A 26,103-nucleotide genomic window follows, 5' to 3' on the forward strand; every position below is an offset into this window, starting at 1 on the left:
CTCATTATAGTCAATGGGGTCCAGCGGGTAAGCGTCACTATCTGGCTATGCCGGATCCAGAGAACTCTGCTAGGACAGCCTGATGAATAGCTGTACCCAGGGGCGTAACTACCATAGAGGCAGACCTTGCAACTACTATGGGGGCCACGGCAAGAGGGGGCCCAGTTGGTATCATCTACTCTTCTACTGGGGGTGAAAACCTGGTCAGGACTCTCTAAAGAAACAACTTTTAGCAAATGAGGCAGTGGAAAAAATGGGCCAAGCCAAGGGTCCTTGAAAGAGGTTTGATCCTTGCTAGTGGTTTGATCCTTGCTATGGGGCCCTTACCTCTCTATGTATGCCACTGGCTGTACCGCATGTATAAAAGTAGACTTGCTTATAATTTTCATCGACTATAGACATCCATTGTAAGTTGAATTCATTGAGGCCATACTTTTTGAAGCCCCCAAAATGTCAGCCCAAAATAAAACAAAACGTAGATTAAATAGAATATTATGGTTCCAGAGGATCAGCTCATCCTGGTACAAGTAAAGAGCAGTATAGGACACGTTGTACTGCCCTGTACTGTAGAAAGGAGGTATTAGACTGCTAATCAGTGCAGGCATTTCAGTAATACCCATGAAATGCCTCTGCTGATTGGTTGGATCCTCCAGCCAATCACACATGCCACAGATGCTGATGGTCTGTGACATTGTATGTTGAAAATACTTTCTTTATAATGGCCCAGGAAACACAATTATATGTTAAAATGTTGTAGCCTGAGGCCATTGTGCAACCACTGTATAGGACACTGGTTATGGTGGTTTTGTCCGATATACAGATGCAGCCGAGCTAAACTTGATGGTTAACACGTTAAGTGAAATATGGCACACAAAGGTTAACTCTTTCAATGTATTTCAATGGCTTTTGTCACAAGATGGCACGAGATAACATTGTGTTTGTGACGTGTGTTATCAGAGTTAACAGAGTCAATTTGAGCTTGGCTACATCTGTAACCGATGCATGTGCTTTTTATGACATTTTGAATTAGGCATTTTTTAGCTTTCAGATAAAGTGCAATCATAGATTTCCAGTCCTGTATGTGACTTTCAATACTGTATTGACCTATATAATTATCTGTAAAGGTTTATCTACTTGTTCTTTTTCTTTTGTTAAGGTTTCCCATGACTTTGCAATAAATTTTAATGAAGACAACCCAGAATGTGCAGGTAACATTACATTTCTGTGGTGAATGTTGGAATGGTTGTTTTATATTGTACACAGAGATAACACAGAGAAAATAGTAAAAGAAAGGTTACGTATATTAATTTAAGTTGCTCACACAGTACAGTTTTCTATGTGTCTTCATCAGCCCAAATCATTGATGGATCATAAACAAAGATCTGGGCTGGGCTGTGAAAATAATATCTATAATATATACATACTATGAAGCTATATAGGATTGGTTTAGTTGCCCATAACAATCAATCAGACTCCACCTTTCATTTTTCAGAGCTCATTTGGATCTGATTGGTTGCTATGGGCAACAAAGCCAGTTCTACTTTACACCAGTTTGATAAATCTCTCCCATAATCTTTAAATGAAAAAGAAAGAGTCATTTTATAGCAGAGGGAGAGCTCTGGATACCGTGAGTGGTTTTCTGCAATTGTCAAAAACTCCATCCATACTGATATGACCATTAATATCAATAATGTGTTTCACAGTCACATGTAGTTTATGGCTCATTTTTTGGATGCAGTGTGGTTGGTCAATTATAGGTAGTGGTTGGTGAAATAATTACCCAATAGTCATCATAAGTGCGAAGGGTTGTAGACATGTTACATATATTACTGATAGAGTATATATAATTGTTAGTAACATAGTAACATAGTTTATAGGGCTAAAAAAAATGACATTTGTCCATCCAATTCGGCCTGTTATCCTGCAAGTTGATCCAGAGGAAGGCAAAAAGAAACTTGTGAGGTAGAAGCCAATTTTCCTCACTTTAGGGGGAAAATTCCTTCCTGACTCCAATCAGAATAACTCCCTGGATCAACAACCCATCTCTATTAGCTATATCCTGTAATATTATTATGCTCCAGAAATACATCCAGGCCCCCCTTGAATTCCTTTATTGTACTCACCATCACCACCTCCTCAGGCAGAGAGTTCCATAGTCTCACTGCTGTTACCGTAAAGAATCCTCTTCTATGTTTGTGTACAAAACTTCTTTCCTCCAGACGCAGAGGATGTCCCCTCGTCACAGTCACAGTCCTGAGGATAAATAGATGATGGGATAGAGCTCTGTACTGACCCCTAATATATTTATACATAGTTATGAGATCTCCCCTCAGTCGTCTTTTTTCTAACGTGAATAACCCAAATGTTGATAATCTTTCAGGGTACGGTACCCATTCCAGTTATTACTTTAGTTGCCCTCATTTGAACCCTCTCGAGCTCTGCTATGTCTGCCTTGTTCACAGGAGCCCAAAACTGTACACAGTACTCCATGTGTGGTCTGACTAGTGATTTGTAAAATGGCAGGACTATGTTCTCATCACAGGCATCTATGCCCCTTTTGATGCAATCCATTATCTTATTGGCCTTGGCAGCAGCTGCCTGACACTGGTTTCTACAGCTTAGTTTGCGGTTCACTAAATTTCCTAGGTCCTTTTCAATGTCAGTGTTACCCAGTGTTTTACCATTTAGTATGTACTGTTGACTTGCATTATTCCTTCCCATGTGCATAACCATTTGTCAGTGTTAAACCTCATCTGCCACTTCTCTGCCCAAGCCTCTAATCTATCCAGATCCATCTGTAGCGGTATAGTGTCCTCTTTTGTGTAAATTACTTTACACAGTTTAGTGTCATCTGCAAAAATTTATATTTTACTGTGCAAGCCTTCTACAAGATCATTAATAAATATATTGAAGAGAATAGGGCCCAATACTGACCCCTGTGGTACCCCACTAGTGACAGTGACCCAATCTGAGTGTGTACCGTTAATAACCACCCTCTGTTTTCTATCACTGAGCCAGTTACTTACTCACATAAAAACCTTTTTCCCCAGTCCATGCATTCTCATTTTATATACTAACCTTTCATGTCGTACAGTGTCAAATGCTTTGGAGAAGTCCAGATATACAACATCCATTGGTTTGCCGCCGTCAAGTCTAGAACTTACCTCCTCATAGAAACTGATTAAATTAGTTTGACATGACCGATCCCTCATGAAGCCATGCTGATATGGCGTTATTTGCTTATTTTCATTGAGGTACTCCAAGATAGCATCTCTTAGAAAACCTTCAAACAGTTTACCCGCGACAGATGTTAAACTTACTGACCTATAACTTCCAGGCTCTGTTTTTGGACCCTTTTTGAATATTGGCACCACATTTGCTATGCACCAATCCTGTGGAACACTCCCTGTCAGAATAGAGTCCTTAAATATCAGAAATAAGGGTCTGGCTATGACATTACTTAATACTCTTAGGATATGGGGGTGTATGCCATCTGGTCCTGGCGATTTGTCTATTTTAATCTTTTTAAGACACCGCTGTACTTCTTCCTGGGTCAGACATAGCACTTTTAATGGGGAATTTACTTTTACTTTCTGCATTTCATCTGACAGTTTATTTTCTTCAGTGAATACAGTAGAGAAATAAATATTTAATAGCTTTGCTCTTTCCTCATCGCTCTCTGCAACTCCCCCCTCATTACTTTTTAAAGGGCCGACACCTTCAGATTTATACTTTTTACCATTTATATAATTGAAAAACATTTTAGGGTTAGTTTTGCTCTCTTTGGCAATTAATTTCTCGGTGTCTAGTTTGGCTGCTTTTATTTGTCATTTACATATTCAGTTTTTTTTCCTCACTACCCTCCTTTAGTAATTTAAATGCTTTCTTTTTGTCATTTATTGCTTTCTTTACAATTTACTATTTATCCACATTGGGTCACATCAGCACTTCTATTAAAAAGAGTCTGTTGTGGGACATATCTTAATATAGCAATGATAAAAATATTAAAGGGGTTTTGCACTAGTAAGACGTATACCCTATACAAGGGATAAAGGAAACAATGCTTGATAACTTGGGATTGAACACTGGAACCCCAAGTGATCAAGAGAATGTGGGTCCACAAGTGCTGCCAAACTGCCCCATGAGAATGAAGCAGCAGTGCACATACGTGTCCACATACATGTCCACTACCCTCTGAAAAGTGCACATATCTGGTGTAACCACTGTGAGGGGACACATATCTGGGCATAACTACTGTGAGGGGGCACAAATCTGGGCATAATTACTATGAGGGGGCACATATCTGGCCATAACTACTGTGTGGTGGCTCATAGCTGGCCATAGCTACTGTAAAGGGGGCAAATCTGGCCATAATTACTATGAAGGGGGACAATGTGGGCATAACTAGAGTCAGGGAGCATAGTGTGGACATTACTAAATTAAAGGGGGCACTGTGTGGGCATTACTAATGTGAAGGGGGCACAATGTGGGAATTACTACTGTGACGGGGGCACAGTGTGGGCATTACTATTGTGTGCTGGCACAAAGGGAGAATAATTACTATGTGGGGGCATTAAGGGGACTGAGTTTGCATAATGATGTTTTGGATGGAGTTAGATGGGTGGCCTAGTGTGAAAACATTGCCATGCTGTGCTACACAGGTCACAGATATTGTCCCTCTATGTGTTTTTTAAAAGTTGGGAGGTATGGATATCCTGATGATTTAGGCTGCTTTCACGCAGTCGGTGTTTGGTTAGTGATGGCCCCTTTTAGACGAGTGAGTTTCACACTCTGGACTTGCAGCATCAGTATGCATCAGCTCCCATCCTGACCGGGTCGCATAGAATTACAGTTCTGGAATTTATTGGATAACACTGACAGCAGTATGTCAGTGTTATCCAATACATTCCAGACCTCTAAGGATTTCATTGTATTACACATCAATATAATGCTATGAGACCCCATCAGTGCTGGGAGGTCAGGATGGGAGCTGTTGCATACTCAGGCTGCGATCCTTAGCGTGGAACTCGCTCCTCTGAAAGGGGCTTATCTCCCACCTAGAGATGAGTGAATCAATTCTAAACTAATCTGATTCTACTCAAATTTTCTATTTGATATGGGTGAATACTTTTTTGGGGAAAGAGAAAAATAATTAAAAAATAAATAAAAAAGTGAGAGATTACAGAGAAAAATATAAGTCCTAGAGTGTCATACCCTGAATCGAATTCTGAACGATTTGCTTATCTCTACTCCCAAGATATACCTCTAAAGCAATATGGCATCTTTAGTGACCTATTAACTGACTACACTCTCCCAAACATTGGAATCTGGAAATAGAACCTTATGGATGCATTTTGCATATTACAAAACTGAGGTGTGAACAAAGCCTTATATATGTTACATTGTATCATATCATCACATTTTGGTAAAAAAATAAAAAATAGCAAACCTTTCTGTAGGTACAATCAGCACCATCCCCTGTTCTTCTGTATCGAATGTAAAATAACATTCAAGATATTTGGATGGTATGTGCAGAGAAAAGATGCATGAGTTTATAATCTTTACCAACAGCAGCTGATGCAGCATTGCCGGGTCCCATCTGTTGCACAGCCGCAAGTAATTTTGTAAATAATGTGCCCTATAATATATACATACAAGACACTAGATGAATGCATTCTGAAGCCCATATTCCTGCTTACTTCCCTATGCAAGGTTATTCAATCTATTGTAAATTCCCCACAGCAACCTGATGCCATTATTAAGATACTGGAAAGACTTCCTTAGTTCTAATGAGCCTTTCATTACTAAATTGCACATTCTGTTCATATTGATGCACAATAGTGGATGCTCTGTATTCATCCATGTGCAGTTCCTTGCACTGTTGTGATATTTCAAAGTATTTGCTAACTGCTTGAGAGCTATAGCCCTGTTCATCCAAATCTTCCTGGTCCATGGATAGAATACACTAACTACAATAAAGATTGAGAGACAAAGCAGTGGGAGAGAGACTATAACGTATTTTTCACTTTATAAAACGCATCACATTATAAGACGCAACTATGTTTTAGAGGAGGAAAATCAGAAAAAATATATTTTACATCAGATACTCAACCTTTATCAGACCTCAACCCAGACCCCCATATCAGGCCTCAGATTAGACCCCAAGATCAAACCCCCATATAAGGCACAATATCAGAACCCCATTTCAAATGTCTGATCAGACCAAAAATAACTAAATTAACTCAACTCTAATGTTTTGGGGGGTGCCACCACTCTGCACATTCAGCCGCTCTTCCTGCACTCACCACCCCTGTTCTTCTCCGGGCCTGCCCTGTGACCTGACATTGCACACCATCAGGTCATAGTGCATGCACTATGTCCAGATATTATACACAGTCAGGACTGTGCAGTGCAGCCCCCGGAGGAAAACAGGGGGTGGTAAGTACAACCACCGTTACACTCACCTCTCCCCGCACCTCCTAGTATTCACTTTATAAGAAGCACTGACATTTTTGGGGAAAAACTTTTGGGTGAAAAAAATTGCATATTAAAACGTGAAAAATATGGCAAATTTGCATAACATTACAGGTTGCCATGCAAACGAAGACTTGTAGGAAGCTGCTGTATCATTGTGTTGGATGCCATTAATGATACCCATGCAAGACTGGGTTCACATAATCTTTTGATGGAATTTTTTCCAAATTTGCCTTATTTGACGCTTTTGAAAATGTCTGTTTATAAATGCTAACTCTAGAAGTTAGCAGAAAGTCTATGGGAATTTGCATTTTTTTTATTTATTTTTTGTGTCAACATAATTTTTTTTAAATGGTGCAGTAATGGTGTTTTTTTCCAGGAGTTTTTAAATACCCTTCTCTATAAGGAAAAAATGCTTGAAGCCAGCGCAGCACTCCCTCGCCGTCGGCAGTGCAGCAGTGAGCAGGTGTAACTGCAAGCCATCCCATAAATTTAATTGGACGGCTCATTCCAATACACGCGGCCTTCCCTTCAACCAGCTGGGGGTGCTGGGTGTTTACGGACTGGAGCAGGTCTTTGCACGAGAGGCTATATGGGTAGTGCTGGCTTGATTCCTGATTTACACAACCCCTTTAGGATACACCACACAACACGGTTGTGATCCAGTTGGATGTGGCCGCGCTGCGGTCAAGAACCACACGGGCAATTAGCCCACAGCTGGCTTTCATTTAAGACCACACTATATAGTCAATCTTCATTAGTTAATGGCTGTGCGGCAACTTCACTACCGTGCAGCCATTAACAATGAAGACCAACTAAGCAGTGCAGTCTTCACGAATAAAAAAGAAAAAGAGTTGAGGGCTAATTGCCAGTGTGGTTCTTGACCACAGCACGGTCGTAACCCGACCGGATCATGACTGTGCTCTTTGGCCGTACCCTTAGGCTACTTTCACATTAGTGTTCGGGGCTCCGCTTGTGAGTTCCGTTTAAAGGCTCTCACAAGCGGCCCCGAACGCATCCGTACTGCCCTAATGCATTCTGAGTGGATGCGGATCCGCTCAGAATGCATCAGTCTGGCACCGTTTGGCCTCCGCTCCGCTCAGCAGGCGGACACCTGAACGCTGCTTGCAGCGTTCGGGTGTCCGCCTGGCCGTGCGGGGCAAACGGATCCATCCAGACTTACAATGTAAGTCAATGGGGACAGATCAGTTTGAAGTTGACACAATATGGCTCAATTTTCAAACGGATCCGTCCCCCATTGACTTTCAATGTAAAGTCTGGACGGATCCGTCTGAGCTACTTTCACACTTAGAATTTTTTCGAAAATCTAATGCAGACGGATCCGTTCTGAACGGATCCCATCGTCTGCATTATATAAGCGGATCCATCTGTGCAGACCCCAGACGGATCCGCTCTGAACGCAAGTGTGAAAGTAGCCTTAAAGAGGTTTTCAGGGACCCAGCAGGACCCATTAACTCACCTTAATTAATCCTAAATTGCCTGCAGAAAATCAAAACGGATCTGTTTAATTAACAACTCTCAATACCAGCTCTCAATACCAGAATTAAAAACGCAAGGGTGAAATTAGACTAAGATTACCATATTATAAGTAACTGACTATTTCTGTAATGTGGTGTCACAATCTACTTTGCATTTTGCCAATTTACACATCCTCATGCAGGTGCTTGCCATATTGCTTCCTTTATAAATACCCATATTTGATATTGTATTTTTTCTTTGTAGGTATACAAGGAGTGGTAGAAGCCTATCAGAACTGCCTGCCTAAGTTACAGCTGTATGGGCCCACCAACATTGCTCCCATTATTCAAAAAGTGGCAAAGTCGGCTTCAGAGGAGACACACACTTTGGATTCCACGGTGAGGCACAGAAATATTAATACACAAAAGGAGAAACTGATAAAAACTAGATAGATAGATAGTTTTCTAGATTAGTGACTGTCCCAGAGGTTTGAATGCCATAAAAGCTTCTTCAGTATAATAGGAACATCAATTAAAACTGGCACAAAGGAAGAACATTTTTAGTTGCTGTAGCCAACCTGGTTTAACCCCAGAAATTTTTAAATAGGGTAGTGGGTGAATCAGAGATCTGCCTGCTGCTACCATGCTTCTCCAGCAGTCAGTAGATTCCCATTCTCATTCTGTCCAACTCAACACTGGTAGCCACGGTTTATGCTCATCTTATCTAATAGGATGTGGAGCCTGAGAAGGAGAGACACTCTTGTTAGGCTGTCTCTCTCTCTCTTTATGTACCACAGTCTGCACAGTCTGCACTGGCATTTTCCTCTCCTCCCCGGGTTCTGCCCTTCTGCTGTGATGTTCTGTTCCCAGTGGATAATTCAGGGATAAAACAAGCATGGTATTACACAGGATGCGGCAAAATAGGCACTAGGCACAAAATATTAGGCACAAAAATAAATGTGGTTTTCAGACCAACTAAAAACGACAAAACCGAAACAGGCCTCAATAAACAAAAAAATTGGATCAGGGCGTAAATACAATAACCATAATGTACCTGCTGCATACTATTGAGCGCATCCCCACCTGATGCGTGCCACGATCAAAACATACCCGTCAGACGGAGGTGTGGAACGCACGCCATGCGTTCCAGCCCGCCTCCCAAGGGGACGTAGCGGCGTCCCCACGTCACCCGGCACGAAGCGCACCACGGCGATGCGCTACAACAGCTGACAGGGTAACCAAGCAACCCTGTAAACTATACACAAGGCATCCATATCCAGAGCAAAGCAGTGATCAAAAAAGAGTATATGAGAAAAGAGAAAGAGGACTAAGAAGGGTCAGAACCACTAAATCAAAGTGGAATCTGATCTAATTCATGATATAAACAATTGAGCTATATCATAAACTAAAAACTAGACCTCAAAATTAATTCAGACTCAAGACCACACCCCAAAAATTATTCTGACTCAGACCAAACCAATAAACAAAGTCCTAAATAAATACAGACCCAAACTAGCTCTCCTAATTTACTACAGACCTAAGACCAGACACAAAAATGAATTCAAAATCCAGACCAGGCCCCAAATTTATTTCAGACTCTACACCAAATCTCAGAATTAATTTGGTCATCAGACCCCAAAAGTAATTCAGCAATTCAGAGCAGGTGTCCTATATAAATCCAGCCCCTAGACCAAACCCTTGTAAACAGTGTATACATATCCCTTACCATATCACCTAATTCAGTATTATTTAATTTTTTGCAACTGTGATATCAAAGTTGAGGACATGAAATGTCGTGTAACCCCACAGAAATAACTCTACACTCTATTGTCGTATATTGGCACGGTTCCTCAGCTCAGCCTAAATACTGTTACATTAACCTTAAACCTGAATTTTAAATGTACCTTGTAAGTTATTTCTGAAATCTTGCCATTTTGTATATTTGTCATAGAAATACCTCATAAGCCTTCATAGTGTGACTTTTAGAAATTGGATGCCAGTATTAACAATATTGCAAGTAACAGACGTTGCTCTTGTGACACTGTTGGAACTCATGGGATCATAACAAGCCGTCAAGCAGTCATCTCATCTGAAGCTAGTACTCTCTGGAACAGCAATCTGTCAGCCATGATGTGCTAATATAAAATGTCTGATATTTTTAACCCATAGCTATATAATAGCCTTTCTTACTTATTACCTTCAGAGAATCCATAGAACAGAGAGTTGTTCCTGTGGTTTACTGTACATATTTATTTTCTGATATCAGCCGCTGTGATTGAATCATATTTAAGTCTAGTACAATAAATTTAGTCTGTCTTTAAGGCATTGTCAGACTGAACCATTTCTAAGGACCATAACAAAATTTAAAGGGGTCTCCTTACCTAAGACATATTGAAAGTACGGTATATGCCATAAATGTCTGATATGCACAGGATTCCACTTCCAGAAGTCCCACCTATTACGTACTTGTCCCTGCTCCCACATTACACTTCACTTCTCCTCTTTCCGACATGGAAAATACACGTGAGCAGATATCAGACACAGACAAGCATGTCTATGACCAGATGGTTGGGGGTGCCCATAATGGCTGCTTCAAGGCGTGAGTGCTCCTAATGTTAAAATTTCAGGACAATGCTGTCAGGCGTGCCTGTGTCTCTCCATAATGCCCATTATGACATATCATTATTTTAGAATGAGGTCCTTTGTTCGTGACCCCCTCTATAAGCATGAGCAGACAACCTCTGAATAGAGTCACTCCCATTCTGAAGGAGTTAATGTGACCATGAACTCTCATGGTTCTCCATTCATTTAAATAACTACTTGAATGGCCACATGTGTAGTAACCCAGGCCTGGGGTACTACAAATTATTTATTGTTATGCATTGCATTTCGCTGTTTGTTTCCTGGGTATCACTACCAGCAAGGAAGATATGGCAAAGATTGGCAGGAACAGGGTTAAACACCCTGTTCCTCCCCTTTTGGTAGGAGTGGACTGGTCCTGCTTCCTGCTAGGAGGGAGAGTTCAGTAGAGAGGATGCAGACTGTAGTGCTCCTTCTCCTATAGAGAATTCTCCAGAGAGAACCATTACTTTGTTGCCTCAAGCAAAGCCTTAAGAAGATAAATACAGCAGAGTGAACTGCTAAATTCAGCTTCTACAGACACTGCTGTGAAGTGAGATAATACAACTAAGCCACCCTTTACCAAACAACCACTAGGCCAGCATCATCTAAGTGCTAAATTGCCACCAAGCAACCTGCTTCAATATCCTTGCTTCCTAGCCTGCTGCTACTGTATGTATTTCCGGTTCTACATTGCATTTAGTAAAAAGGACTCTGTTAGATTCACCACTGGCCTCAGGGAAGCTGATCCTAGGGAATTAAGTTGTAGGGTTACATAATCTGAACATAAGGCAATTTTTAGAATGTCTTCTAAGAACTAGTTGTCCAGATGATGCAACACCTCTTTGCTTAGTATGGAGCTATAAGCAATCCTAGATCTAAATGGCACAGTGAAAGTCAATATTATCACTCATGGTCATAGCCAAAGCACTGTGTCACTTATGTCTAACACTGTGGAAGCAATGTGGCTACAGAAGCTTGTTAATATAACCAATTAGACAGGAGACACACATGTACAAATATAACAAATTTTATTGGGTAATAAATATTGCAACAAACCATAGACAAATATAAAATGAGTAGCAGCAGTGCAGGCAAGCGCTGCGATAAGCAGCTCGTCCACCAGACCCAGGGTATAATAAATCCAAATAAGAGGGGAAATTCATATAATGGCATGTGCCGCTGATAGCAGACAATATTGAAAGTGCTCCCAATAAATGTAAAAACTCCCCCCCCCCAATAAAAACTAAACATCTAGTAACTGCACAATATTATGGGCCAACAAGAGGACTGAATATACAGAACCTCAAGAGAGCCCACAGACAATACCCAATAAAATGTGTTATATTTGTACATGTGTGTGTCCTGTCTAATTGGTTTTGTTATAATATTTTGGCACACATTAAGCTCGTCCTTTGGATGATTTAGTAGGTTGTAGAAGATTGTTAATATGTAGCTCTGCTTTGATGACCTATGGTGGCTTGGGTGGACAAGCTGAAGCAGCAGTCTTGTTAGTGGACCAGCATATCTAAAGGATACTTTTCTTGTTCTAGTATCATTTTCTTCTAATGTTACACAATATCTGCAATAATTAATATAATGTTGTATTTGTTTGCAGCAATACTTCATTCTACTCATCTTAACGGATGGGGTTATTACAGACATGGCTGACACCAGGGAAGCCATAGTTCACGCTTCTCATCTTCCTATGTCAGTCATCATCGTCGGTGTTGGAAATGCTGATTTTAGTGACATGCAGATGTTGGATGGAGATGATGGCATACTGAGGTCACCGAAGGGAGAGCCTGTACTGCGGGATATTGTTCAGTTTGTGCCATTCAGGAATTTCAAACACGTATGTATCCCTCCAAAGCCTGATCATCTGAGTGTGACAGACAGAGCATGACATTTATCATTGTTAGTTTCAAGAACAGACATGTATTATTTAATATATGATTGATGAGTTACATGTGAATGTGATATACTTTACCAATTAACAATCTAAAAGTTAACAAACTCATCCAGTTCATGGTTACAATTTCATCCCAAAATGTCAGTCAGCTATCCACTGGTGATTGACCATCATACAGATAAAGCATTCTGCCCTCTGTAGCTGTAAAGCTGGCAATACACATTTGATTAATGTTGGCCAAACCCGCTGAATTCGATGGTACAGGCCAACCAAATAATATGCATGGGGGCCTCCTGACTCTTCTCTGAAGATAGATCTGAGAGAAGAATAGGATCAGACAGTTGATCTTTTTGTTCTTGGGGAGATAAGCCTCTGCTGAAGGTGCCTGACAGTGGCTAGTTTCTCTCCAGCCACACCAAACGTGCATGTGTATGGGGAGGGACGTGAGAGATAGTTGGTTAAACCATCGTTAGATCATATTCACATTGTCATCTCTGCCCCCTACCTACATCAACCCTATGAACAGTTAATAACCTGAACATGATTAGCCAGTCATGTTCAGCTTCATGCCACAAACCGTAGGGACAACACTGGAGCCTGGAAGTGAGTATGACACTAGATACCGGGTATTAATTAACACCATAATTACATAAACCGCTTTCAATGCCCTAGACAAGCAGGGATGTAATATCCTTCCACTGTTCTAACCCCCAGCCATGTTGACATTCATATTTTACTAGGCTATACTTGTAGGTGTGCCAGCACTAAAGGTGGATTTAGATGGATTCAGTGAAGGACACATGTAGCAATCTCCTTCACTGTATGAGGACGGGGAATCACTTTAGCGATCCCATGTCCTCATACAGACTCATGGCTTCTGAGCAGCAGATCACTGTTTAGACCACACGATCTGCTGCTCAGAAGCCATGATCGGTGATGCCTGCATAAATGACAGTTTCGCTCTTTCATCAGGTGATCAGCGGCACATTTAGACGGCCAGATGATTGGGAATGACCGTTTGCAGGAATGGTCTTTCTCGATAATCTTAACGATTATTGGTGCGTCTAAATCCACCTTAAAAAGATTTTTCTACTAAACAACTAATAATATTTATTGTGCAAATATATGATTCCTGGAGGCCCCATCATTCACAAGAGTTCCAAGTACAGTAGACCACCACAGAGTTTATAATTAATTCCATCACTACCTCAGAACATCAGAGATGCCAATATTAACCGCTTCACTTCTACAAAACACCACAGTTTTACTACTTTTCATTCACAGCTAATCAGGGATAATATATTAATTCATAATTCATCCTAGACCACCATCAACGTTCAGCCACCCTCCGCTACCAAGAGACAAATGGTGGCGTGCTAATTCCATCCAAGTATAACAGTTTATTGGGTATGAACTAGCACATTCTAAAGAAACACTATAGTATGGCCCTACTTACCCCATTTGGGGTCTGAACTGCATCTTTTTGGGCTATTGATGGCTCAACTAAATGATCAATTTTATGGGATAGTCACTGATTTCCTTCTGCCTCTTTTCATTCTTCTATGCTGTTCCTTCTCTCTTCTACATTTCACTATTAAACCTCCTTTAACTACAACTTTTAGTTGTATCAGTGACATCCTGGTCCTTATCCTCCATAATTTAACATTTTAGGGGTTGCCCCTTACTCTCCAGGCATTTCTTTTTATTCCAGGTGTATTATTTTATGCTTTGGCAATCAATCTACTGCACTTGATATGCTTTTTCTTATGTGTGGGTGTTCTTGTTTCTACATGTAATATATATATATATATATATATATATATATTTATTTATTTATTTATTTTTTATTTTATTTTTAATTTAAAATCTCAATAAAATACCAATTAAAAAAAAAAAATCACTACATAAAAAAATCTGTCTTGAAATGAGTAACCACATATAATTACCACCTACGTACAACATATATCCAAATTCTTTAAGATACTGTGACTTGAGAAATAAACCCCTCATACTCCGCTTGGCAAGATACATCTTTCGCACCCCCCATGTGAACAGCTGTGTATACATGATTACATTTACATCCAGAAACAAACAGCTCTTTAAAGCCAGTTAGGTGGATCGAGCTTATGTCATATAGTATATTCCCAGATGACAGGGACTAGTAGCTGCATTGTAAATGTGTCAGAGGTTTTCACAAATTACATAAATTAACTGGTCTTTTTAATGAGTCCTGTAGACTTTCCCCTCGTAATATTTTATCTAAACATATTACATTGTGAAACCCTCTGAGTTTAAGAAACAAACAGTATAAAATTGATGTTGTATGTTATCCATATAATCGAACATCTGCCTGTTTGTATGCACAGTATATCTCCCTGAGGCATTTTCAGCCAGCATGATGATGGCCTTGCTTGTAGAAAATGGTTGTCATGCTGTAATCTTTTAGTACTGTAGGATATTTTTTATTTTTTTAAATATTCTTTATTTATCCATTTTCTTTGTATAATCACATAACAAAGAAGCATTAGGATGATACATAAATGAGAGCGAAAGGTAACAATACATGGAAATATCAGCATTCTAGTACAAATAGTGCTAGTCAACACTAAGTGAGTGCGAAATAGAGTTACCTCTAGCCTTCTCTAGACTGTCTTAAATGCTTTACTGTATCACTGTAATACTTAATAGAAGAAGAAAGAGAAAGAGAGGTAAGGGAAATAAATAAAAGAAGAAGATAGAAAAAAGAGAAAAGTAGAGGAGGGGGGGTAGAGGGGGAGGTGGGGTGTTACTAGGCAGCTACTTCATGAGTATAAGCGACATCGTCACTGTTCGGCTAGGATCCATCTATGTCAGATCTCTCCAAGGGCTCCAGACCTTAATGAATTGGTCATGCGTTCTGTCTATCCAACTGGTCATTTCTTCAAACCTGCAAATTTGAGTCATCTTTGCTTTCATCTCCTGTACAGTTGGGGGGTGGACATCTAGCCAATGCAGGGAGATTAATGCTTTGGCCGAAGCTATGATGTGCGAGATAAGATTCTTTTTTGAGGGTGAATACTGGGGTGTTGGCAGTGCCAGAACCACAGTTTCTAGAGTGAGCTTGAAGTTCGTAGTTGTTAGTTGTTGGATTAACGCTTCAATCTCCTTCCAGTAGGATTTGATCTTAGGGCAGTGCCACCAGATGTGTGATAAAGAACCCACATCCGTTCCGCATCTCCAGCATTCCCTTATGGGTGTCAGTCCTCTCTTGTAGAGGAAATCTGGAGTTTTGTACCACCTCGTCAGGAGCTTATAATGATTCTCCTGCAGACGAATGCAGCGAGAAAAACCATGAGAGCATCTCAATATTTGCCTCGATTCGGTGTCAGTTATAGTCCTATCTACTTCTTTCTCCCATTCTCTGATATAAATTGGCCTCCGAAGTTCACCCTCGCCTCCCATCACCTGGTAGAGTTTTGAGACTTTTCTAGTAGCGATAAGTGGTGATTGTATTAGTTTCTCAAAATCAGTCAAGGGCCTCTGGAGAGGGTACCGCTTCTTCATCTCCCCACACACAGCTCTAATATGTGGTTTTATAAGGAAGAACCCTGGTGTTTCCGTAATTGAGGATGAAAGTGCCTCTAAGATATAGGACTCTATATTAGGGGTGGTTTCCCCTAATTTTACATTGTTTAGAGAATTCCATATGTGTTGATTGGTACTAGTATCACAGTCTAGGAGATCAGGCAGTAGGCTAACCGGCATTAGGGGGGATGGATCAGGTGCTAATGTTTTCCTTGCTTCCCTCTATACCTCTCCTATACCGCGTGCCAGTGGGTCTATAGTTACTTCTTTCTGATTATGTCTGCCAGGTAGCCATAGGTGTTTCTGAAAGTGTGTTCCCAAGCTGTGGCGACAAATGGCCTGTACGTCCGGGCGCCTGATTGGGTTCACCATTTCCAACCACCTGTTAAGCTGGATTGCCTTATAGTATCGAGTTGCATCTGGTAAGCCTAAACCTCCCTTCTCTTTGTGTCTTATCAGGGTTTCATGGGATATCCTGGGTTTTCTGCCGTTCCATAAGTATTTAAAGAACATACTCTGCACACTCCTGAAAAATGATTTAGGGAGCCATATCGGGACTAGTTGCATCACATATAGAACTTTTGGCATCACATAGGCCTTCAAAATATTTTTACGTCCCATCCAAGACAAGTAGGGGAGATTGTAAGTTTGAAGTATGCGTTGTAATTCTCCCAAAAGGGGGGTGTAGTTATGTTGGTACAGATCATTGGTGTCGCTAGGAATCAATATTCCCAGATATTTAATGTGTCCTTTGGCCCAATTGAAAGGGAATCGTGCTTGCAAGGGGGCGATTTTGGGTTTTGGAATAGAGATGTTCAGTATCTCAGATTTGGTATGGTTGACTTTAAAGTCCGATAGAGAACTATAGCGGTCAATGCTTTTCACTAGTGGGTCTAGCCCTCTCTCCGGGTTAGCCACCAAAAATAGGTGCAAATGCAGTACACTTTAATTCCTTTCCTTCGTATTGAACTCCAGGTATATCAGGGGATTGCCTAACTAGCTGAAGTAGCATCTCTATCACTAAGATAATAAGTGAGGGGGACAAATGGCATCCCTGTCTGGTTCCGTTTGTAATAGCGAAGATTGTGACAGTGTACCGTTAATTTTTAATCTAGCATACGGATTCTGGTAAAGGGTAAATATCGCTTTTGTGAAAATGTCTGGGAAGGCAAAGCGTTGCAGAGTCAACTTCATGAATAACCAGTTGACTCTGTCAAACGCCTTTTCAGCGTCTATACTTAATAGAGCCAGGGGTATCTTTTTCCTGTGAGCTATGTTTATAGTGTGAAATATCCTGTGGGAATTGTCTTTTCCCTCTCGACCTTGGACAAATCCTGATTGTTCATGCCCTATCAAGCCTGGCAGGAGCTTGCCCAATCTGCATGCTAAAATTTTAGCCCACCATTTTAGGTCCAAGTTCAAGAGGGAAATCGGACGGTAGCTTCCACAGCTCAAGGGGTCCTTCCCTTCTTTAGGGATCAAGGTGACGTGGGATTCGAGAGTTTGTTTGGGCATAGAGCCTCCTTGCATAAGTGCGTTACAGACTTCTGTGAACCTGGGAACTAGAATGTCTTGCAGTTTTTTATAGTATAATAACGGCAAGCCATCGGGGCCTGGGCTTTTCCCAGGTGGGAATGTGTTGAGGATGTTAAGCGCTTCTTCAGGCGATATCGGCTTAATAAGGCTATTTGAGTTTTCTGGTGTCAGCTTTGGGAGATGCAGAGATTTCAAGAAGTCCCTAATATGGCTCTCCCTTTGAAGCTCTTTCTCTGGGGAACCTATCTGGCGCAAGTTATATAGTTCCGAGTAGAACTCTTTAAAGGCCCTAGCTATTTCTGGGGTGTCGCTGGTCACATTGCCATTTAGCTGTTTTATAGAGGAGATATGAGTAATGTTTTTAGTTTTCTTAAGCAAGGATGACATCAGTTTCCCCCCCTTATCTCCATGTGCATAGACCTTATGCTGAAAATTCATCAATTGCTTCGCTACTCTGTGGCTAAGTAGGTCCCGTAGTTTGAGTCTGAGCTCTGTCAATGCTATTTGATGCTCATTACGCTGTGTGGCCTTATGCTTTCTCTCAATTGTCGCTATGTCAGCTAACAGTGTATCCACTGCTCGTTGCTGTTCTCTTTTGACTCTGGTACCTAGGGAAATGAAGCAACCCCTAATAAAGGCCTTGTGGGCTTCCCAGACAATAGGTTGAGAGCTGTGTGTGGGTGAGTTAAGCGCGAAGTACTCCATCAACTGAGTCCTGACCTGATTCAGATGCAGCTGATTATTCAAGAGGGATTCATTTAGCTTCCAACTCCAGTTTCTTTTTGGTAGAGAGGCTAGGGTGAAAGTCGTCGAGCAAGGAGTGTGGTCAGATAAAGTAATGGTTCCTATCTCTGCTGACCTAAAAGAGGGAAGAAGAGATGCAGACATCAATATATGATCAAGTCGCTGATACGTTCCGTGCGGAACTGAATAGAAAGAGAAGTCCTTGGTCGTGGGGTGAAGGCTACGCCATACATCTACCAAATGTAATTCGTGCAGTTTCTTGTGTAGTTTGCTAAGAAGTTTTTGTGATACACGGGATTTGGCCGAAGATGAGTCGATGACAGGGTCCATTACCAAGTTCAAGTCGGCCCCTAAGATTATCTGCCCCTCAGCAAAGACTTTTAGTGTGTCTAAGGCTTTCAAAAGCCAGTGAGATTTATTCGGTACATATAGATTTGCTAAAGTGAATTTGTGGGTTGCTATTAAACCTTTGACTAGCAAGAGGCGACCCTCCGCATCTGAGTGTTGCTGCAGCAGAGTGAATGAAATGGATTGGTGAACTGCTATGGCTACTCCTTTGGAAGCTGATGCAGGTTGCACACTATGAAACCAGTGGGCAAATGGACGCTTCGGTAGCCTAGGCATTTTCCTCTGACGTAGATGGGTTTCCTGCAGGAACACTATCTGAGACCCCATTTTCCTAAGTGCCATCATAACTTGTCCTCGCTTCTGTGGTGTATTTAATCCCTTTACATTGAATGTCGAAACCTTCATATCAGCCATCTCAGCAACTGGGTAGTTTACCGCTCAGGTAGGACTAGGGCCTAGGTTCTCGACTGGTAAGGTTTCAACAAATCTAGGAGGGTTATCAGTAGGGCGGGGGAGAGAAGAAAAAAGGGGGGGAGAAGAGCACGAAAGAAAAGAGGAAGAGAAAAGAGAATAAAAGGAAAAAGTATGAGAAATAGAAAAAAAAAAAGGAAAAGTAAGAAAAACAACAGTCAGTGAATTAAACAGTTACTGAATTAAATCCAGTAAATGGGTTATCACAGTAAAAGTAACAGTTGTATATATGAACAGCAGGGGGTGGTAGAACACAAATATATTTCTAGCCTGGATGAGTTACCTAAACATCACAACCAGAGAAGATAACTCTACAATTGGTGACCTATAGCTTTTACCTAACTACTAGACCATGTAAGCAGAGTAATAGCGATGGGGGAGAAAGGGAGGGGAGAAGGGGGGGTTTCAAATCTTTCTATAGTCAGCCATAGATATGGACTACTGCCCAGAAGGTGAGTATATTCGCATATGCGGGCAATTAAACTGAGCAATGGCGTAAAGTGGAGGGGGGGGGGGGACTTGTTTCTAATCTGTGCAAGAGTGTTTAGCGCACTAAGTAGGGAGAGATCAAATTAAATAACAGTTAGTCGCATCAATAAAAGTTAATCGCATATTGAGTATCTTACATGCACGCTGCTATCCACAATTCTCTGGGCCTCTCAATAATCTCGTCGAAAAGGTACTAAATAGACGCTCACTACCAATGATCTAGGTCTTTTTCGCAAGTGAAGGTATAAGATTGGCATTAAGATCTATTAACGACCCATCTTGCACTTTATTTCCGTTATGCAGACCTCATGAATCAGGTGAGTATAGTGAAGTCTGTAATTACTATAAGTGAGTCGGAAACATGGAGCCCAGGCACGCTACGCAACCTGACCCAGTTCACCCGTGATCAGCAAAAGGGATTATTAATTCGCAAACGCGTCCTAGGCTACATACCTGCGACTTTTCAGGACAACACGTAATAAGGATAAAATAGATAGATATTCGCATCAAAACTTTAAACTGAAAGTTATAGTTAAACGAGGTACAAGGGTACCGAGACATTGAAATAAAATAATGATTATCATGAGCCCATGATAAGTGTTGCGACTAAATGTCCTAGCCTATTACTGTAGAGAAGAGGAATATTCCACTATACATATAATGCAGGCTATGGTAAGTGCGCATGAGAACATAACTGAACAAGCTCGGGATAATCAAGAATCATCTTGTGTCCCGAAAAAACATACTGGACCCGCGATCAGCATGGAAGTCCTCAAGTTGGGAGTTCAGCGGATCCCGACAGATGCTTGGCCAGTTTCCCAGGCTTGGGACGGTGGACTTTTCTCCAAGGCTCCAGTTGCGGCAGTTTCTGCAGCGACGTCGGATAGCTCACCGGCAGCCATGTTGGTATGTCCATGGGCTGTATTTCAATATGTTCCCATGCTTTATCCAAGTCTTCGGGTGTGTGGACTACGATGCGTTTTCCATTCTTGTTTATGCAAAGTCCAAAACAGGTACATCCAGCTATATGGGATCTTTTTCTTTCGGAGCGAATCAAGTAACGGTTTAAGTATGCGCCTTTTTGCAAGTGTCGAGGGCGCAATGTCTTGATATAGAGCGATGTCTGAGTCCCCATATGTGATCTGTCCTTTAGCGCGAGCTGCTTCCATGATGCGCGCCGTGTCCACAAAGGACAGCAGACCACAGACCACATCTCTTGGTCTTTCGTTGGGTCTCGACTGAGGTCTCAGCGCCCTGTGGATGCGCTCGTGTCACGGACGGTGTACAGGAAACAAGGCAAAGCAACATGCATAAATGACTTGCTGGATCAAAAAACTAAGGAACCAAGGGGAGACCCCTGCAGAAGACCTGGCACTTTCCCTGGCTGCTCAGCCTATGCAAAGATCCGAATGGTGGAGGTTTGCATATCCACGTACCTTGACTATATAACCCCTGAGCACCCTACAATAGTGAGGGGACACGACCACCGGCACCCTACACAAGATAAGGAGGGAGTCAGGGTCACCTGGGATCCAGCAAACAGAAAATAACAGATAAATGTTCAACACTTAGCTTTTGTAGCAGACAGGAGAACAAGACCAGCATGCACACACACTCCAGGAAGAAGTATAAGCCACCCAGAAAAGCATTCTGGGAAGGAATTTAAAGGGAAGCAATTAGTGCAACACATGACAGCTGAGAGAGGCTAACGAGATGAGAAACTGAATACCACAACAAAGAAAGTCAAGGAGGAGGTTCTGAAAGGCCTCTGTCAGAGCTTCTCAGCTGTCTGGTTGTGACAGTACCCCTCCCTCTACGAGTGGACTCCGGACACTCAGAAGCCACCTTCTCAGGATGGGACCTATGGAAAGCCCTGATGAGACGAGAGGCCTTAATGTCCGTCACTGGGACCCACATCCTCTCCTCAGGACCATACCCCTCCCAATGAACAAGGTACTGAAGAGAACCGCGGACAAGACGAGAATCCACAATCCTAGAGACCTGAAATTCAAGATTCCCATCAACCATAATCGGAGGAGGAGGCAAAGGCGAGGGTACAATGGGTTGAACATAAGTTTTCAATAAGGACTTATGAAAAACATTATGGATCTTCCAAGTCTGAGGAAGATCAAGACGGTATGCAACAGGATTGATGACAGACAGGATTTTGTAAGGCCCAATAAACCTAGGACCCAACTTCAGGAGGGAACCTTCAATTTGATATTCTTGGTAGACAACCACACCAGATCACCAACATTCAGGTCCGGACCAAGCACACGTCTCTTATCTGCCACACGCTTATATCTCTCACTCATGCTCTTTAGATTATCCTGAATCCTTTGCCAAATAGATGAGAAAGACGAGGAGAATCTGTCCTCATCAGGTAAACCAGAAGACCCCTCTTTCCCGAGAAAGTCCCAAACTGCGGATGAAACCCATATGCACCAAAAAATGGTGACTTATCAGAGGACTCCTGACGGTTATTTAAAGCAAACTCAGCAAGGGACAAAAAAGAACACCAATCCTCTTGATTCTCCGCCACAAAACAGCGCAGATATGTCTCCAGATTCTGATTGACGCGCTCTGTCTGGCCATTCGACTGCGGGTGGAAAGCAGAAGAGAATGACAACCGAACCCCCAAGCGAGAACAGAAAGCCTTCCAGAATCTGGAAACAAACTGTGTGCCCCTATCAGAGACTATGTCTGAAGGAATACCGTGCAATTTGACAATGTGATCAATAAATGCCTGCGCCAGCGTCTTAGCATTGGGCAAACCAGGAAAAGGGATGAAATGCACCATTTTGCTAAAACGGTCCACCACCACCAGAATCACAGTCTTCCCCGAGGAACGAGGCAGGTCCGTTATGAAGTCCATGGACAGATGTGTCCAAGGACGGGAAGGAATGGGTAAGGGAAGGAGAGGACCTGATGGCCGTGAATGAGGGACTTTGGCACGAGCGCAAGTCTCGCAGGCTGCCACAAAACCCTCAACCGTCTTACGAAGCGCAGGCCACCAGAATCTCCGAGCGATGAGATCCAGTGTGGCTCTTACCCCCGGGTGCCCAGCAAGGACTGTATCGTGGTGTTCTTTAAAAATCTTGTGTCTTAAAGCGAGAGGCACAAACAACCTCCCAGGAGGACAAAGATCAGGAGCCTCTGACTGGGCTGCCTGCACCTCTGCCTCCAATTCAGGAAAAAGAGCAGAGACCACCACACCTTCAGCCAAAATGGGACCCGGGTCTTCAAAATTCCCGCCTCCCGGAAAACAACGTGACAGGGCATCTGCCTTCACATTCTTAACTCCAGGGCGGAACGTGACAACAAAATTAAACCTAGAAAAGAACAAAGACCATCTGGCCTGTCTCGGGTTCAGACGCTTGGCTGACTCCAAGTAGGCCAGATTTTTATGGTCAGTAAATACGGTAATAGGGTGTCTTGCTCCCTCTAGCTAATGGTGCCATTCCTCAAAAGCCAACTTGATGGCCAACAATTCCCTATCTCCCACATCGTAATTTCTCTCTGCGGAGGAGAGTTTTCTTGAGAAAAAGGCACACGGTCGCCAATTGGCAGGAGAGGAACCCTGAGACAAGACCGCCCCCACGCCCACCTCAGAAGCATCAACCTCAACTATGAAGGGTAAAGAAACATCAGGTTGCACCAAGATGGGAGCGGAAGCAAAACTCTCCTTGATATCAGAAAAAGCCTTACGCGCCTCTACTGACCAAGAAGAAAAATCTACCCCCTTTCTGGTCATATCAGTGAGTGGTTTAACAATAGAAGAATAATTCAAAATGAACTTCCTGTAATAATTGGCCAAGCCCAAAAAACGCATCAGCGCCTTCTGATTCTCAGGAAGCTCCAACTCAAGCACAGCGCGGACCTTCTCGGGGTCCATGCGAAAACCAGAAGCGGAGAGAAGAAACCCCAGAAATTGAATTTCTGGAACCGCAAACACACATTTTTCCAGTTTCGCATATAATTTATTCTCCCGCAGGATGAGCAAGACCTGACGTAAATGTTCCTTATGAGTTTTGAAATCGGGAGAAAAAATCAAAATGTCACCCAAATACACCAATACAAATTTTCCCATCAAATGATAAAAAATGCTGTTCACAAAATGCTGAAAAACAGCTGGGGCATTCATCAAACCAAAAGGCATAACCAAATTTTCAAAATGGCCCTCAGGGGTATTGAAGGCCGTCTTCCATTCGTCCCCTTCTCTGACCCTGACCAGGTTGTATGCCCCTCTTAGATCTAATTTGGAAAAGACTTTAGCCCCAACAACCTGGTTAAACAGATCTGGGATCAGAGGAAGCGGATAAGGGTCACGAATTGTGATACTGTTCAGCTCCCTGAAATCCAGACAAGGTCTTAAAGAACCATCTTTTTTCTTAACAAAGAAAAAACCAGCGGCAACAGGTGACTTAGAGGGTCGTATGTGTCTTTTTCTCAGACTCTCAGAGATATAAGCACGCATAGCGATCCTCTCAGGTTGGGAAAGATTGTATAAACGAGATTTAGGCAGCTTGGCGTCTGGGATGAGATTAATAGGGCAATCGTACTCCCTGTGCGGGGGCAAATCCTGAACTCCACTCTCAGAGAAGACATCCGAAAATTCAGAGAGAAAAGATGGTACAGTCTTAGTAGCAACCTCAGAAACAGATGTCGTGAGGCAATTCTCTCTGCAAAAGTCACTCCAACCATTTATTTGCCTCGCTTGCCAATCAATGGTGGGGTTATGCTTAGTGAGCCAGGGCAGCCCCAACACCAGGCAAACCGCTAAGGACGAAACATGACACATCCTCAACATGAGCATCACTCACAATTAAACGGATATCGTGAACTATGCCCTTTAATGATTTCTGAGAAAGTGGAGCGGAATCGATAGCAAAAACAGGAATATCCTTTCCCAAAGTGCGCACCTGGAAACCATGAGTTATCGCAAATTGATTATCAATGAGATTGACCGCTGCTCCACTATCCACAAAAATCTCACAAAAAATGTTCTTGCTCTCTAGCGCCACCCAGGCAGGACAAAACGGGAACTACAAGCAAATGGAAAACCTTAAATTTCCGCCTCAACCCTGCCAATAGTAACAGACGGAACATTTTTAAAAGATTTTTTCCTGTTTGTTTCTTTATTACTCCCAGAAAACTGCCTGAATCTCCTAGAGGGACAAATATTTGCCAAATGATTTATACCTCCACAACAAAAACAAACTCTCCCATGCGAGCTGAATCTTCTATTGTCAGAAGCAATCAACCCCAGCTGCATGGGCTCCTGCTCAGAAGGGGCTGACGGCGACTGAGACCCCTGCGCACAGAATGGGACCGCTGCACTGTCCTGGGACTGCGTATGACAGGAAGGGGACATCTCTCCTCTCTCTCTAAGACGCCTGTCAATACGAACGGCCTGAGACATAGCAGAGTCCAAAGAAATAGGCCTCTCATGAAAGGCAAATGCATCTTTCAATCCCTCTGAAAGACCATGGCAAAATTGACTTCGGAGTGCAGCATCATTCCAACCAGTATCAACTGCCCATCTCCGAAATTCTGAGCAGTATATTTCTGCGGATTGTTTACCCTGGCATAATAGACGTAGTCTAGACTCAGCCAGAGCAATACGATCCGGATCATCATATATCTGACCCAGGGCTAAAAAGAATTCATCCACTGAACGGAGAGGCCGTGCCCCCTCCGGCAGCGAAAAGGCCCAGGACTGAGCGTTACCTCTGAGCAGCGATATAATGATCCCCACCCTCCGTTCCTCATCTCCAGAGGAAAGGGGAAGAAGGCGAAAATGGAGTTTGCAAGCCTCTCTAAAACGCACAAAATTCTCACTACCCCCGGAGAACGTATCCGGGAGCGAGATCTTAGGCTCAGAACAAGCTCCATGAACGCAAGCTGAACCGGTCACTTGAAGCTGAGAAAAAGTCTTACGGAGATCAGCTACCTCGAATGAAAGACCCTGGAAGCGTTCAGCCAAAAGTGAAACCGGATCCATGTTTGAGACGGTTTTGGCGGCTTATAATGTCACGGACGGTGTACAGGAAACAAGGCAAAGCAACATGCATAAATGACTTGCTGGATCCAAAAACTAAGGAACCAAGGGGAGACCCCTGCAGAAGACCTGGCACTTTCCCTGGCTGCTCAGCCTATGCAAAGATCCGAATGGTGGAGGTTTGTATATCCACGTACCTTGACTATATAACCCCTGAGCACCCTACAATAGTGAGGGGACACGACCACCGGCTCCCTACACAAGATACGGAGGGAGTCAGGGTCACCTGGGATCCAGCAAACAGAAAATAACAGATAAATGTTCAACACTTAGCTTTTGTAGCAGACAGGAGAACAAGACCAGCATGCACACACACTCCAGGAAGAAGTATAAGCCGCCCAGAAAAGCATTCTGGGAAGGAATTTAAAGGGAATCAATTAGTCCAACACATGACAGCTGAGAGAGGC

At 42.5% G+C, this 26,103-nt stretch overlaps 1 protein-coding gene across 1 annotated transcript in view; it reads left to right on the plus strand.

Annotated features, from left to right (window-relative positions):
* CPNE4 (copine 4) overlaps window positions 1-26,103 on the plus strand; it is a 479,073-nt gene that overhangs the window by 442,291 nt on the left and 10,679 nt on the right. The window contains exons 15-17 of the mRNA XM_044295448.1: window positions 1,157-1,208; window positions 8,218-8,351; window positions 12,190-12,426. Coding sequence (XP_044151383.1) covers window positions 1,157-1,208; window positions 8,218-8,351; window positions 12,190-12,426 — 423 coding nt within the window. The remainder of the gene's footprint in view (window positions 1-1,156; window positions 1,209-8,217; window positions 8,352-12,189; window positions 12,427-26,103) is intronic.

This window comes from Bufo gargarizans, chromosome 5 (assembly GCF_014858855.1).
Source record: "Bufo gargarizans isolate SCDJY-AF-19 chromosome 5, ASM1485885v1, whole genome shotgun sequence".
Classification (NCBI taxonomy): domain Eukaryota; kingdom Metazoa; phylum Chordata; class Amphibia; order Anura; family Bufonidae; genus Bufo; species Bufo gargarizans.